Source organism: Carcharodon carcharias, assembly GCF_017639515.1.
Source record: "Carcharodon carcharias isolate sCarCar2 chromosome 33 unlocalized genomic scaffold, sCarCar2.pri SUPER_33_unloc_1, whole genome shotgun sequence".
Taxonomy (NCBI): Eukaryota; Metazoa; Chordata; class Chondrichthyes; order Lamniformes; family Lamnidae; genus Carcharodon; species Carcharodon carcharias.
In genome coordinates, this window is record NW_024470690.1 from 342,906 (window position 1) to 357,950 (window position 15,045).

Sequence of the window (15,045 nt, forward strand, 5' to 3'; positions counted from 1 at the left end):
AAATGACATTAGTGAACCAGATTGGTTTTTATGACAATCAACAATGGTTTCATGGTCATCATTAGACTTTTAATTCCAGGTATTTATTGAAATCAAATTCCACCGTCTGCCATAGTGGGATTCGAAGCCTGGTCCCCAGAGCATTACCCTGGGTCTCTGGATTACCAGTCCAGTGGCAATACCACTACGCCACTGACACCCCCACCGCACCCCCAGAAGCTTGTCTGAGGGTCAGTACTGAAGGAGCACCACAGTGTCCAAGGGCCTGGCTTTCAGTTCACATCTAAAACCGAGGCCCACCTGCTGTCTCTCTGGGGGGCGTAAACAACATCCCACGTCACTAGTGCAGAGCTGAGGAGTTCTCGCAAGTGTCCTGGGGCCGAGAGCTATCCCACATTTACCATCGCTAAGAAATATGTCACTCTGGAGCATAGGAGGGGATGTCGGGCCAGTGGTTGAGTTTGCTGCTTTCGGGAGCATGCTGCTAGGCTAACGTGGACCCCACAGGACAGGACAATGCTGGTAGCATTGACAGAGAAAGGAAGTAGCCATGAATGTTTCTTTCCACCCTGCTACCTCCACAGATCATCGAGCGGAGTTACAACGAGACATGGATGCGGAGACAGATAGCAGTGCAACAGCCTCAGCCCATTGACCAAGCCACACTGACAACACTCTGGTCGCTCTCAGTCGCTATATTCTCCATCGGAGGGATGTTCTCCTCCTTCCTGTTGGGCACGCTTGCTGAATGGCTGGGCAGGTAAGGCTGAGGTGGATGGGTGGAGAATGCGGAGGGGACAAGAGGGACTAACAAAGCCAAAGATGACTGATCTAGCTCCGTCCCCCACCCTCCAAAAGTGTTGGCTAGTCTGGGGAGGGGGAGAGGATTGGCCAATCCACTCACACAACACTTGGCCTCAGCATCTCCAGCTTTAGGGATAGCAAGGGGAGGCATGAGTCTGAGACTAGCCAAGACCCCAAGCTTCCTTCTTAAGCACAGGCAGACATGCAACACTAAACTCAGGGAGCTCTGTACTAAACACCCAACACTAAACTCAGGGAGCTCTGTACTAAACACCCAACACTAAACTCAGGGAGCTCTGTACTAAACACCCAACACTAAACTCAGGGAGCTCTGTACTAAACACCCAACACTAAACTCAGGGAGCTCTGTACTAAACACCCAACACTAAACTCAGGGAGCTCTGTACTAAACACCCAACACTAAACTCAGGGAGCTCTGTACTAAACACCCAACACTAAACTCAGGGAGCTCTGTACTAAACACCCAACACTAAACTCAGGGAGCTCTGTACTAAACACCCAACACTAAACTCAGGGAGCTCTGTACTAAACACCCAACACTAAACTCAGGGAGCTCTGTACTAAACACCCAACACTAAACTCAGGGAGCTCTGTACTAAACACCCAACACTAAACTCAGGGAGCTCTGTACTAAACACCCAACACTAAACTCAGGGAGCTCTGTACTAAACACCCAACACTAAACTCAGGGAGCTCTGTACTAAACACCCAACACTAAACTCAGGGAGCTCTGTACTAAACACCCAACACTAAACTCAGGGAGCTCTGTACTAAACACCCAACACTAAACTCAGGGAGCTCTGTACTAAACACCCAACACTAAACTCAGGGAGCTCTGTACTAAACACCCAACACTAAACTCAGGGAGCTCTGTACTAAACACCCAACACTAAACTCAGGGAGCTCTGTACTAAACACCCAACACTAAACTCAGGGAGCTCTGTACTAAACACCCAACACTAAACTCAGGGAGCTCTGTACTAAACACCCAACACTAAACTCAGGGAGCTCTGTACTAAACACCCAACACTAAACTCAGGGAGCTCTGTACTAAACACCCAACACTAAACTCAGGGAGCTCTGTACTAAACACCCAACACTAAACTCAGGGAGCTCTGTACTAAACACCCAACACTAAACTCAGGGAGCTCTGTACTAAACACCCAACACTAAACTCAGGGAGCTCTGTACTAAACACCCAACACTAAACTCAGGGAGCTCTGTACTAAACACCCAACACTAAACTCAGGGAGCTCTGTACTAAACACCCAACACTAAACTCAGGGAGCTCTGTACTAAACACCCAACACTAAACTCAGGGAGCTCTGTACTAAACACCCAACACTAAACTCAGGGAGCTCTGTACTAAACACCCAACACTAAACTCAGGGAGCTCTGTACTAAACACCCAACACTAAACTCAGGGAGCTCTGTACTAAACACCCAACACTAAACTCAGGGAGCACTGTACTAAACACCCAACACTAAACTCAGGGAGCTCTGTACTAAACACCCAACACTAAACTCAGGGAGCTCTGTACTAAACACCCAACACTAAACTCAGGGAGCTCTGTACTAAACACCCAACACTAAACTCAGGGAGCTCTGTACTAAACACCCAACACTAAACTCAGGGAGCTCTGTACTAAACACCCAACACTAAACTCAGGGAGCTCTGTACTAAACACCCAACACTAAACTCAGGGAGCTCTGTACTAAACACCCAACACTAAACTCAGGGAGCTCTGTACTAAACACCCAACACTAAACTCAGGGAGCTCTGTACTAAACACCCAACACTAAACTCAGGGAGCTCTGTACTAAACACCCAACACTAAACTCAGGGAGCTCTGTACTAAACACCCAACACTAAACTCAGGGAGCTCTGTACTAAACACCCAACACTAAACTCAGGGAGCTCTGTACTAAACACCCAACACTAAACTCAGGGAGCTCTGTACTAAACACCCAACACTAAACTCAGGGAGCTCTGTACTAAACACCCAACACTAAACTCAGGGAGCTCTGTACTAAACACCCAACACTAAACTCAGGGAGCTCTGTACTAAACACCCAACACTAAACTCAGGGAGCTCTGTACTAAACACCCAACACTAAACTCAGGGAGCTCTGTACTAAACACCCAACACTAAACTCAGGGAGCTCTGTACTAAACACCCAACACTAAACTCAGGGAGCTCTGTACTAAACACCCAACACTAAACTCAGGGAGCTCTGTACTAAACACCCAACACTAAACTCAGGGAGCTCTGTACTAAACACCCAACACTAAACTCAGGGAGCTCTGTACTAAACACCCAACACTAAACTCAGGGAGCTCTGTACTAAACACCCAACACTAAACTCAGGGAGCTCTGTACTAAACACCCAACACTAAACTCAGGGAGCTCTGTACTAAACACCCAACACTAAACTCAGGGAGCTCTGTACTAAACACCCAACACTAAACTCAGGGAGCTCTGTACTAAACACCCAACACTAAACTCAGGGAGCTCTGTACTAAACACCCAACACTAAACTCAGGGAGCTCTGTACTAAACACCCAACACTAAACTCAGGGAGCTCTGTACTAAACACCCAACACTAAACTCAGGGAGCTCTGTACTAAACACCCAACACTAAACTCAGGGAGCTCTGTACTAAACACCCAACACTAAACTCAGGGAGCTCTGTACTAAACACCCAACACTAAACTCAGGGAGCTCTGTACTAAACACCCAACACTAAACTCAGGGAGCTCTGTACTAAACACCCAACACTAAACTCAGGGAGCTCTGTACTAAACACCCAACACTAAACTCAGGGAGCTCTGTACTAAACACCCAACACTAAACTCAGGGAGCTCTGTACTAAACACCCAACACTAAACTCAGGGAGCTCTGTACTAAACACCCAACACTAAACTCAGGGAGCTCTGTACTAAACACCCAACACTAAACTCAGGGAGCTCTGTACTAAACACCCAACACTAAACTCAGGGAGCTCTGTACTAAACACCCAACACTAAACTCAGGGAGCTCTGTACTAAACACCCAACACTAAACTCAGGGAGCTCTGTACTAAACACCCAACACTAAACTCAGGGAGCTCTGTACTAAACACCCAACACTAAACTCAGGGAGCTCTGTACTAAACACCCAACACTAAACTCAGGGAGCTCTGTACTAAACACCCAACACTAAACTCAGGGAGCTCTGTACTAAACACCCAACACTAAACTCAGGGAGCTCTGTACTAAACACCCAACACTAAACTCAGGGAGCTCTGTACTAAACACCCAACACTAAACTCAGGGAGCTCTGTACTAAACACCCAACACTAAACTCAGGGAGCTCTGTACTAAACACCCAACACTAAACTCAGGGAGCTCTGTACTAAACACCCAACACTAAACTCAGGGAGCTCTGTACTAAACACCCAACACTAAACTCAGGGAGCTCTGTACTAAACACCCAACACTAAACTCAGGGAGCTCTGTACTAAACACCCAACACTAAACTCAGGGAGCTCTGTACTAAACACCCAACACTAAACTCAGGGAGCACTGTACTAAACACCCAACACTAAACTCAGGGAGCTCTGTACTAAACACCCAACACTAAACTCAGGGAGCTCTGTACTAAACACCCAACACTAAACTCAGGGAGCTCTGTACTAAACACCCAACACTAAACTCAGGGAGCTCTGTACTAAACACCCAACACTAAACTCAGGGAGCTCTGTACTAAACACCCAACACTAAACTCAGGGAGCTCTGTACTAAACACCCAACACTAAACTCAGGGAGCTCTGTACTAAACACCCAACACTAAACTCAGGGAGCTCTGTACTAAACACCCAACACTAAACTCAGGGAGCTCTGTACTAAACACCCAACACTAAACTCAGGGAGCTCTGTACTAAACACCCAACACTAAACTCAGGGAGCTCTGTACTAAACACCCAACACTAAACTCAGGGAGCTCTGTACTAAACACCCAACACTAAACTCAGGGAGCTCTGTACTAAACACCCAACACTAAACTCAGGGAGCTCTGTACTAAACACCCAACACTAAACTCAGGGAGCTCTGTACTAAACACCCAACACTAAACTCAGGGAGCTCTGTACTAAACACCCAACACTAAACTCAGGGAGCTCTGTACTAAACACCCAACACTAAACTCAGGGAGCTCTGTACTAAACACCCAACACTAAACTCAGGGAGCTCTGTACTAAACACCCAACACTAAACTCAGGGAGCTCTGTACTAAACACCCAACACTAAACTCAGGGAGCTCTGTACTAAACACCCAACACTAAACTCAGGGAGCTCTGTACTAAACACCCAACACTAAACTCAGGGAGCTCTGTACTAAACACCCAACACTAAACTCAGGGAGCTCTGTACTAAACACCCAACACTAAACTCAGGGAGCTCTGTACTAAACACCCAACACTAAACTCAGGGAGCACTGTACTAAACACCCAACACTAAACTCAGGGAGCTCTGTACTAAACACCCAACACTAAACTCAGGGAGCTCTGTACTAAACACCCAACACTAAACTCAGGGAGCTCTGTACTAAACACCCAACACTAAACTCAGGGAGCTCTGTACTAAACACCCAACACTAAACTCAGGGAGCTCTGTACTAAACACCCAACACTAAACTCAGGGAGCTCTGTACTAAACACCCAACACTAAACTCAGGGAGCTCTGTACTAAACACCCAACACTAAACTCAGGGAGCTCTGTACTAAACACCCAACACTAAACTCAGGGAGCTCTGTACTAAACACCCAACACTAAACTCAGGGAGCTCTGTACTAAACACCCAACACTAAACTCAGGGAGCTCTGTACTAAACACCCAACACTAAACTCAGGGAGCTCTGTACTAAACACCCAACACTAAACTCAGGGAGCTCTGTACTAAACACCCAACACTAAACTCAGGGAGCTCTGTACTAAACACCCAACACTAAACTCAGGGAGCTCTGTACTAAACACCCAACACTAAACTCAGGGAGCTCTGTACTAAACACCCAACACTAAACTCAGGGAGCTCTGTACTAAACACCCAACACTAAACTCAGGGAGCTCTGTACTAAACACCCAACACTAAACTCAGGGAGCTCTGTACTAAACACCCAACACTAAACTCAGGGAGCTCTGTACTAAACACCCAACACTAAACTCAGGGAGCTCTGTACTAAACACCCAACACTAAACTCAGGGAGCTCTGTACTAAACACCCAACACTAAACTCAGGGAGCTCTGTACTAAACACCCAACACTAAACTCAGGGAGCTCTGTACTAAACACCCAACACTAAACTCAGGGAGCTCTGTACTAAACACCCAACACTAAACTCAGGGAGCTCTGTACTAAACACCCAACACTAAACTCAGGGAGCTCTGTACTAAACACCCAACACTAAACTCAGGGAGCTCTGTACTAAACACCCAACACTAAACTCAGGGAGCTCTGTACTAAACACCCAACACTAAACTCAGGGAGCTCTGTACTAAACACCCAACACTAAACTCAGGGAGCTCTGTACTAAACACCCAACACTAAACTCAGGGAGCTCTGTACTAAACACCCAACACTAAACTCAGGGAGCTCTGTACTAAACACCCAACACTAAACTCAGGGAGCTCTGTACTAAACACCCAACACTAAACTCAGGGAGCTCTGTACTAAACACCCAACACTAAACTCAGGGAGCTCTGTACTAAACACCCAACACTAAACTCAGGGAGCTCTGTACTAAACACCCAACACTAAACTCAGGGAGCTCTGTACTAAACACCCAACACTAAACTCAGGGAGCTCTGTACTAAACACCCAACACTAAACTCAGGGAGCTCTGTACTAAACACCCAACACTAAACTCAGGGAGCTCTGTACTAAACACCCAACACTAAACTCAGGGAGCTCTGTACTAAACACCCAACACTAAACTCAGGGAGCTCTGTACTAAACACCCAACACTAAACTCAGGGAGCTCTGTACTAAACACCCAACACTAAACTCAGGGAGCTCTGTACTAAACACCCAACACTAAACTCAGGGAGCTCTGTACTAAACACCCAACACTAAACTCAGGGAGCTCTGTACTAAACACCCAACACTAAACTCAGGGAGCTCTGTACTAAACACCCAACACTAAACTCAGGGAGCTCTGTACTAAACACCCAACACTAAACTCAGGGAGCTCTGTACTAAACACCCAACACTAAACTCAGGGAGCTCTGTACTAAACACCCAACACTAAACTCAGGGAGCTCTGTACTAAACACCCAACACTAAACTCAGGGAGCTCTGTACTAAACACCCAACACTAAACTCAGGGAGCTCTGTACTAAACACCCAACACTAAACTCAGGGAGCTCTGTACTAAACACCCAACACTAAACTCAGGGAGCTCTGTACTAAACACCCAACACTAAACTCAGGGAGCTCTGTACTAAACACCCAACACTAAACTCAGGGAGCTCTGTACTAAACACCCAACACTAAACTCAGGGAGCTCTGTACTAAACACCCAACACTAAACTCAGGGAGCTCTGTACTAAACACCCAACACTAAACTCAGGGAGCTCTGTACTAAACACCCAACACTAAACTCAGGGAGCTCTGTACTAAACACCCAACACTAAACTCAGGGAGCTCTGTACTAAACACCCAACACTAAACTCAGGGAGCTCTGTACTAAACACCCAACACTAAACTCAGGGAGCTCTGTACTAAACACCCAACACTAAACTCAGGGAGCTCTGTACTAAACACCCAACACTAAACTCAGGGAGCTCTGTACTAAACACCCAACACTAAACTCAGGGAGCTCTGTACTAAACACCCAACACTAAACTCAGGGAGCTCTGTACTAAACACCCAACACTAAACTCAGGGAGCTCTGTACTAAACACCCAACACTAAACTCAGGGAGCTCTGTACTAAACACCCAACACTAAACTCAGGGAGCTCTGTACTAAACACCCAACACTAAACTCAGGGAGCTCTGTACTAAACACCCAACACTAAACTCAGGGAGCTCTGTACTAAACACCCAACACTAAACTCAGGGAGCTCTGTACTAAACACCCAACACTAAACTCAGGGAGCTCTGTACTAAACACCCAACACTAAACTCAGGGAGCTCTGTACTAAACACCCAACACTAAACTCAGGGAGCTCTGTACTAAACACCCAACACTAAACTCAGGGAGCTCTGTACTAAACACCCAACACTAAACTCAGGGAGCTCTGTACTAAACACCCAACACTAAACTCAGGGAGCTCTGTACTAAACACCCAACACTAAACTCAGGGAGCTCTGTACTAAACACCCAACACTAAACTCAGGGAGCTCTGTACTAAACACCCAACACTAAACTCAGGGAGCTCTGTACTAAACACCCAACACTAAACTCAGGGAGCTCTGTACTAAACACCCAACACTAAACTCAGGGAGCTCTGTACTAAACACCCAACACTAAACTCAGGGAGCTCTGTACTAAACACCCAACACTAAACTCAGGGAGCTCTGTACTAAACACCCAACACTAAACTCAGGGAGCTCTGTACTAAACACCCAACACTAAACTCAGGGAGCTCTGTACTAAACACCCAACACTAAACTCAGGGAGCTCTGTACTAAACACCCAACACTAAACTCAGGGAGCTCTGTACTAAACACCCAACACTAAACTCAGGGAGCTCTGTACTAAACACCCAACACTAAACTCAGGGAGCTCTGTACTAAACACCCAACACTAAACTCAGGGAGCTCTGTACTAAACACCCAACACTAAACTCAGGGAGCTCTGTACTAAACACCCAACACTAAACTCAGGGAGCTCTGTACTAAACACCCAACACTAAACTCAGGGAGCTCTGTACTAAACACCCAACACTAAACTCAGGGAGCTCTGTACTAAACACCCAACACTAAACTCAGGGAGCTCTGTACTAAACACCCAACACTAAACTCAGGGAGCTCTGTACTAAACACCCAACACTAAACTCAGGGAGCTCTGTACTAAACACCCAACACTAAACTCAGGGAGCTCTGTACTAAACACCCAACACTAAACTCAGGGAGCTCTGTACTAAACACCCAACACTAAACTCAGGGAGCTCTGTACTAAACACCCAACACTAAACTCAGGGAGCTCTGTACTAAACACCCAACACTAAACTCAGGGAGCTCTGTACTAAACACCCAACACTAAACTCAGGGAGCTCTGTACTAAACACCCAACACTAAACTCAGGGAGCTCTGTACTAAACACCCAACACTAAACTCAGGGAGCTCTGTACTAAACACCCAACACTAAACTCAGGGAGCTCTGTACTAAACACCCAACACTAAACTCAGGGAGCTCTGTACTAAACACCCAACACTAAACTCAGGGAGCTCTGTACTAAACACCCAACACTAAACTCAGGGAGCTCTGTACTAAACACCCAACACTAAACTCAGGGAGCTCTGTACTAAACACCCAACACTAAACTCAGGGAGCTCTGTACTAAACACCCAACACTAAACTCAGGGAGCTCTGTACTAAACACCCAACACTAAACTCAGGGAGCTCTGTACTAAACACCCAACACTAAACTCAGGGAGCTCTGTACTAAACACCCAACACTAAACTCAGGGAGCTCTGTACTAAACACCCAACACTAAACTCAGGGAGCTCTGTACTAAACACCCAACACTAAACTCAGGGAGCTCTGTACTAAACACCCAACACTAAACTCAGGGAGCTCTGTACTAAACACCCAACACTAAACTCAGGGAGCTCTGTACTAAACACCCAACACTAAACTCAGGGAGCTCTGTACTAAACACCCAACACTAAACTCAGGGAGCTCTGTACTAAACACCCAACACTAAACTCAGGGAGCTCTGTACTAAACACCCAACACTAAACTCAGGGAGCTCTGTACTAAACACCCAACACTAAACTCAGGGAGCTCTGTACTAAACACCCAACACTAAACTCAGGGAGCTCTGTACTAAACACCCAACACTAAACTCAGGGAGCTCTGTACTAAACACCCAACACTAAACTCAGGGAGCTCTGTACTAAACACCCAACACTAAACTCAGGGAGCTCTGTACTAAACACCCAACACTAAACTCAGGGAGCTCTGTACTAAACACCCAACACTAAACTCAGGGAGCTCTGTACTAAACACCCAACACTAAACTCAGGGAGCTCTGTACTAAACACCCAACACTAAACTCAGGGAGCTCTGTACTAAACACCCAACACTAAACTCAGGGAGCTCTGTACTAAACACCCAACACTAAACTCAGGGAGCTCTGTACTAAACACCCAACACTAAACTCAGGGAGCTCTGTACTAAACACCCAACACTAAACTCAGGGAGCTCTGTACTAAACACCCAACACTAAACTCAGGGAGCTCTGTACTAAACACCCAACACTAAACTCAGGGAGCTCTGTACTAAACACCCAACACTAAACTCAGGGAGCTCTGTACTAAACACCCAACACTAAACTCAGGGAGCTCTGTACTAAACACCCAACACTAAACTCAGGGAGCTCTGTACTAAACACCCAACACTAAACTCAGGGAGCTCTGTACTAAACACCCAACACTAAACTCAGGGAGCTCTGTACTAAACACCCAACACTAAACTCAGGGAGCTCTGTACTAAACACCCAACACTAAACTCAGGGAGCTCTGTACTAAACACCCAACACTAAACTCAGGGAGCTCTGTACTAAACACCCAACACTAAACTCAGGGAGCTCTGTACTAAACACCCAACACTAAACTCAGGGAGCTCTGTACTAAACACCCAACACTAAACTCAGGGAGCTCTGTACTAAACACCCAACACTAAACTCAGGGAGCTCTGTACTAAACACCCAACACTAAACTCAGGGAGCTCTGTACTAAACACCCAACACTAAACTCAGGGAGCTCTGTACTAAACACCCAACACTAAACTCAGGGAGCTCTGTACTAAACACCCAACACTAAACTCAGGGAGCTCTGTACTAAACACCCAACACTAAACTCAGGGAGCTCTGTACTAAACACCCAACACTAAACTCAGGGAGCTCTGTACTAAACACCCAACACTAAACTCAGGGAGCTCTGTACTAAACACCCAACACTAAACTCAGGGAGCTCTGTACTAAACACCCAACACTAAACTCAGGGAGCTCTGTACTAAACACCCAACACTAAACTCAGGGAGCTCTGTACTAAACACCCAACACTAAACTCAGGGAGCTCTGTACTAAACACCCAACACTAAACTCAGGGAGCTCTGTACTAAACACCCAACACTAAACTCAGGGAGCTCTGTACTAAACACCCAACACTAAACTCAGGGAGCTCTGTACTAAACACCCAACACTAAACTCAGGGAGCTCTGTACTAAACACCCAACACTAAACTCAGGGAGCTCTGTACTAAACACCCAACACTAAACTCAGGGAGCTCTGTACTAAACACCCAACACTAAACTCAGGGAGCTCTGTACTAAACACCCAACACTAAACTCAGGGAGCTCTGTACTAAACACCCAACACTAAACTCAGGGAGCTCTGTACTAAACACCCAACACTAAACTCAGGGAGCTCTGTACTAAACACCCAACACTAAACTCAGGGAGCTCTGTACTAAACACCCAACACTAAACTCAGGGAGCTCTGTACTAAACACCCAACACTAAACTCAGGGAGCTCTGTACTAAACACCCAACACTAAACTCAGGGAGCTCTGTACTAAACACCCAACACTAAACTCAGGGAGCTCTGTACTAAACACCCAACACTAAACTCAGGGAGCTCTGTACTAAACACCCAACACTAAACTCAGGGAGCTCTGTACTAAACACCCAACACTAAACTCAGGGAGCTCTGTACTAAACACCCAACACTAAACTCAGGGAGCTCTGTACTAAACACCCAACACTAAACTCAGGGAGCTCTGTACTAAACACCCAACACTAAACTCAGGGAGCTCTGTACTAAACACCCAACACTAAACTCAGGGAGCTCTGTACTAAACACCCAACACTAAACTCAGGGAGCTCTGTACTAAACACCCAACACTAAACTCAGGGAGCTCTGTACTAAACACCCAACACTAAACTCAGGGAGCTCTGTACTAAACACCCAACACTAAACTCAGGGAGCTCTGTACTAAACACCCAACACTAAACTCAGGGAGCTCTGTACTAAACACCCAACACTAAACTCAGGGAGCTCTGTACTAAACACCCAACACTAAACTCAGGGAGCTCTGTACTAAACACCCAACACTAAACTCAGGGAGCTCTGTACTAAACACCCAACACTAAACTCAGGGAGCTCTGTACTAAACACCCAACACTAAACTCAGGGAGCTCTGTACTAAACACCCAACACTAAACTCAGGGAGCTCTGTACTAAACACCCAACACTAAACTCAGGGAGCTCTGTACTAAACACCCAACACTAAACTCAGGGAGCTCTGTACTAAACACCCAACACTAAACTCAGGGAGCTCTGTACTAAACACCCAACACTAAACTCAGGGAGCTCTGTACTAAACACCCAACACTAAACTCAGGGAGCTCTGTACTAAACACCCAACACTAAACTCAGGGAGCTCTGTACTAAACACCCAACACTAAACTCAGGGAGCTCTGTACTAAACACCCAACACTAAACTCAGGGAGCTCTGTACTAAACACCCAACACTAAACTCAGGGAGCTCTGTACTAAACACCCAACACTAAACTCAGGGAGCTCTGTACTAAACACCCAACACTAAACTCAGGGAGCTCTGTACTAAACACCCAACACTAAACTCAGGGAGCTCTGTACTAAACACCCAACACTAAACTCAGGGAGCTCTGTACTAAACACCCAACACTAAACTCAGGGAGCTCTGTACTAAACACCCAACACTAAACTCAGGGAGCTCTGTACTAAACACCCAACACTAAACTCAGGGAGCTCTGTACTAAACACCCAACACTAAACTCAGGGAGCTCTGTACTAAACACCCAACACTAAACTCAGGGAGCTCTGTACTAAACACCCAACACTAAACTCAGGGAGCTCTGTACTAAACACCCAACACTAAACTCAGGGAGCTCTGTACTAAACACCCAACACTAAACTCAGGGAGCTCTGTACTAAACACCCAACACTAAACTCAGGGAGCTCTGTACTAAACACCCAACACTAAACTCAGGGAGCTCTGTACTAAACACCCAACACTAAACTCAGGGAGCTCTGTACTAAACACCCAACACTAAACTCAGGGAGCTCTGTACTAAACACCCAACACTAAACTCAGGGAGCTCTGTACTAAACACCCAACACTAAACTCAGGGAGCTCTGTACTAAACACCCAACACTAAACTCAGGGAGCTCTGTACTAAACACCCAACACTAAACTCAGGGAGCTCTGTACTAAACACCCAACACTAAACTCAGGGAGCTCTGTACTAAACACCCAACACTAAACTCAGGGAGCTCTGTACTAAACACCCAACACTAAACTCAGGGAGCTCTGTACTAAACACCCAACACTAAACTCAGGGAGCTCTGTACTAAACACCCAACACTAAACTCAGGGAGCTCTGTACTAAACACCCAACACTAAACTCAGGGAGCTCTGTACTAAACACCCAACACTAAACTCAGGGAGCTCTGTACTAAACACCCAACACTAAACTCAGGGAGCTCTGTACTAAACACCCAACACTAAACTCAGGGAGCTCTGTACTAAACACCCAACACTAAACTCAGGGAGCTCTGTACTAAACACCCAACACTAAACTCAGGGAGCTCTGTACTAAACACCCAACACTAAACTCAGGGAGCTCTGTACTAAACACCCAACACTAAACTCAGGGAGCTCTGTACTAAACACCCAACACTAAACTCAGGGAGCTCTGTACTAAACACCCAACACTAAACTCAGGGAGCTCTGTACTAAACACCCAACACTAAACTCAGGGAGCTCTGTACTAAACACCCAACACTAAACTCAGGGAGCTCTGTACTAAACACCCAACACTAAACTCAGGGAGCTCTGTACTAAACACCCAACACTAAACTCAGGGAGCTCTGTACTAAACACCCAACACTAAACTCAGGGAGCTCTGTACTAAACACCCAACACTAAACTCAGGGAGCTCTGTACTAAACACCCAACACTAAACTCAGGGAGCTCTGTACTAAACACCCAACACTAAACTCAGGGAGCTCTGTACTAAACACCCAACACTAAACTCAGGGAGCTCTGTACTAAACACCCAACACTAAACTCAGGGAGCTCTGTACTAAACACCCAACACTAAACTCAGGGAGCTCTGTACTAAACACCCAACACTAAACTCAGGGAGCTCTGTACTAAACACCCAACACTAAACTCAGGGAGCTCTGTACTAAACACCCAACACTAAACTCAGGGAGCTCTGTACTAAACACCCAACACTAAACTCAGGGAGCTCTGTACTAAACACCCAACACTAAACTCAGGGAGCTCTGTACTAAACACCCAACACTAAACTCAGGGAGCTCTGTACTAAACACCCAACACTAAACTCAGGGAGCTCTGTACTAAACACCCAACACTAAACTCAGGGAGCTCTGTACTAAACACCCAACACTAAACTCAGGGAGCTCTGTACTAAACACCCAACACTAAACTCAGGGAGCTCTGTACTAAACACCCAACACTAAACTCAGGGAGCTCTGTACTAAACACCCAACACTAAACTCAGGGAGCTCTGTACTAAACACCCAACACTAAACTCAGGGAGCTCTGTACTAAACACCCAACACTAAACTCAGGGAGCTCTGTACTAAACACCCAACACTAAACTCAGGGAGCTCTGTACTAAACACCCAACACTAAACTCAGGGAGCTCTGTACTAAACACCCAACACTAAACTCAGGGAGCTCTGTACTAAACACCCAACACTAAACTCAGGGAGCTCTGTACTAAACACCCAACACTAAACTCAGGGAGCTCTGTACTAAACACCCAACACTAAACTCAGGGAGCTCTGTACTAAACACCCAACACTAAACTCAGGGAGCTCTGTACTAAACACCCAACACTAAACTCAGGGAGCTCTGTACTAAACACCCAACACTAAACTCAGGGAGCTCTGTACTAAACACCCAACACTAAACTCAGGGAGCTCTGTACTAAACACCC

The 15,045-nt window shown here is 46.2% G+C and overlaps 1 protein-coding gene across 1 annotated transcript in view; it reads left to right on the plus strand.

The window, feature by feature from the left end:
- The window catches only part of LOC121274147 (solute carrier family 2, facilitated glucose transporter member 4-like), a 107,891-nt gene that overhangs the window by 11,172 nt on the left and 81,674 nt on the right, over positions 1-15,045 (plus strand). The window contains exon 3 of the mRNA XM_041181327.1: positions 585-760. Within this exon, the coding sequence (XP_041037261.1) occupies positions 585-760 (176 nt within the window). The remainder of the gene's footprint in view (positions 1-584; positions 761-15,045) is intronic.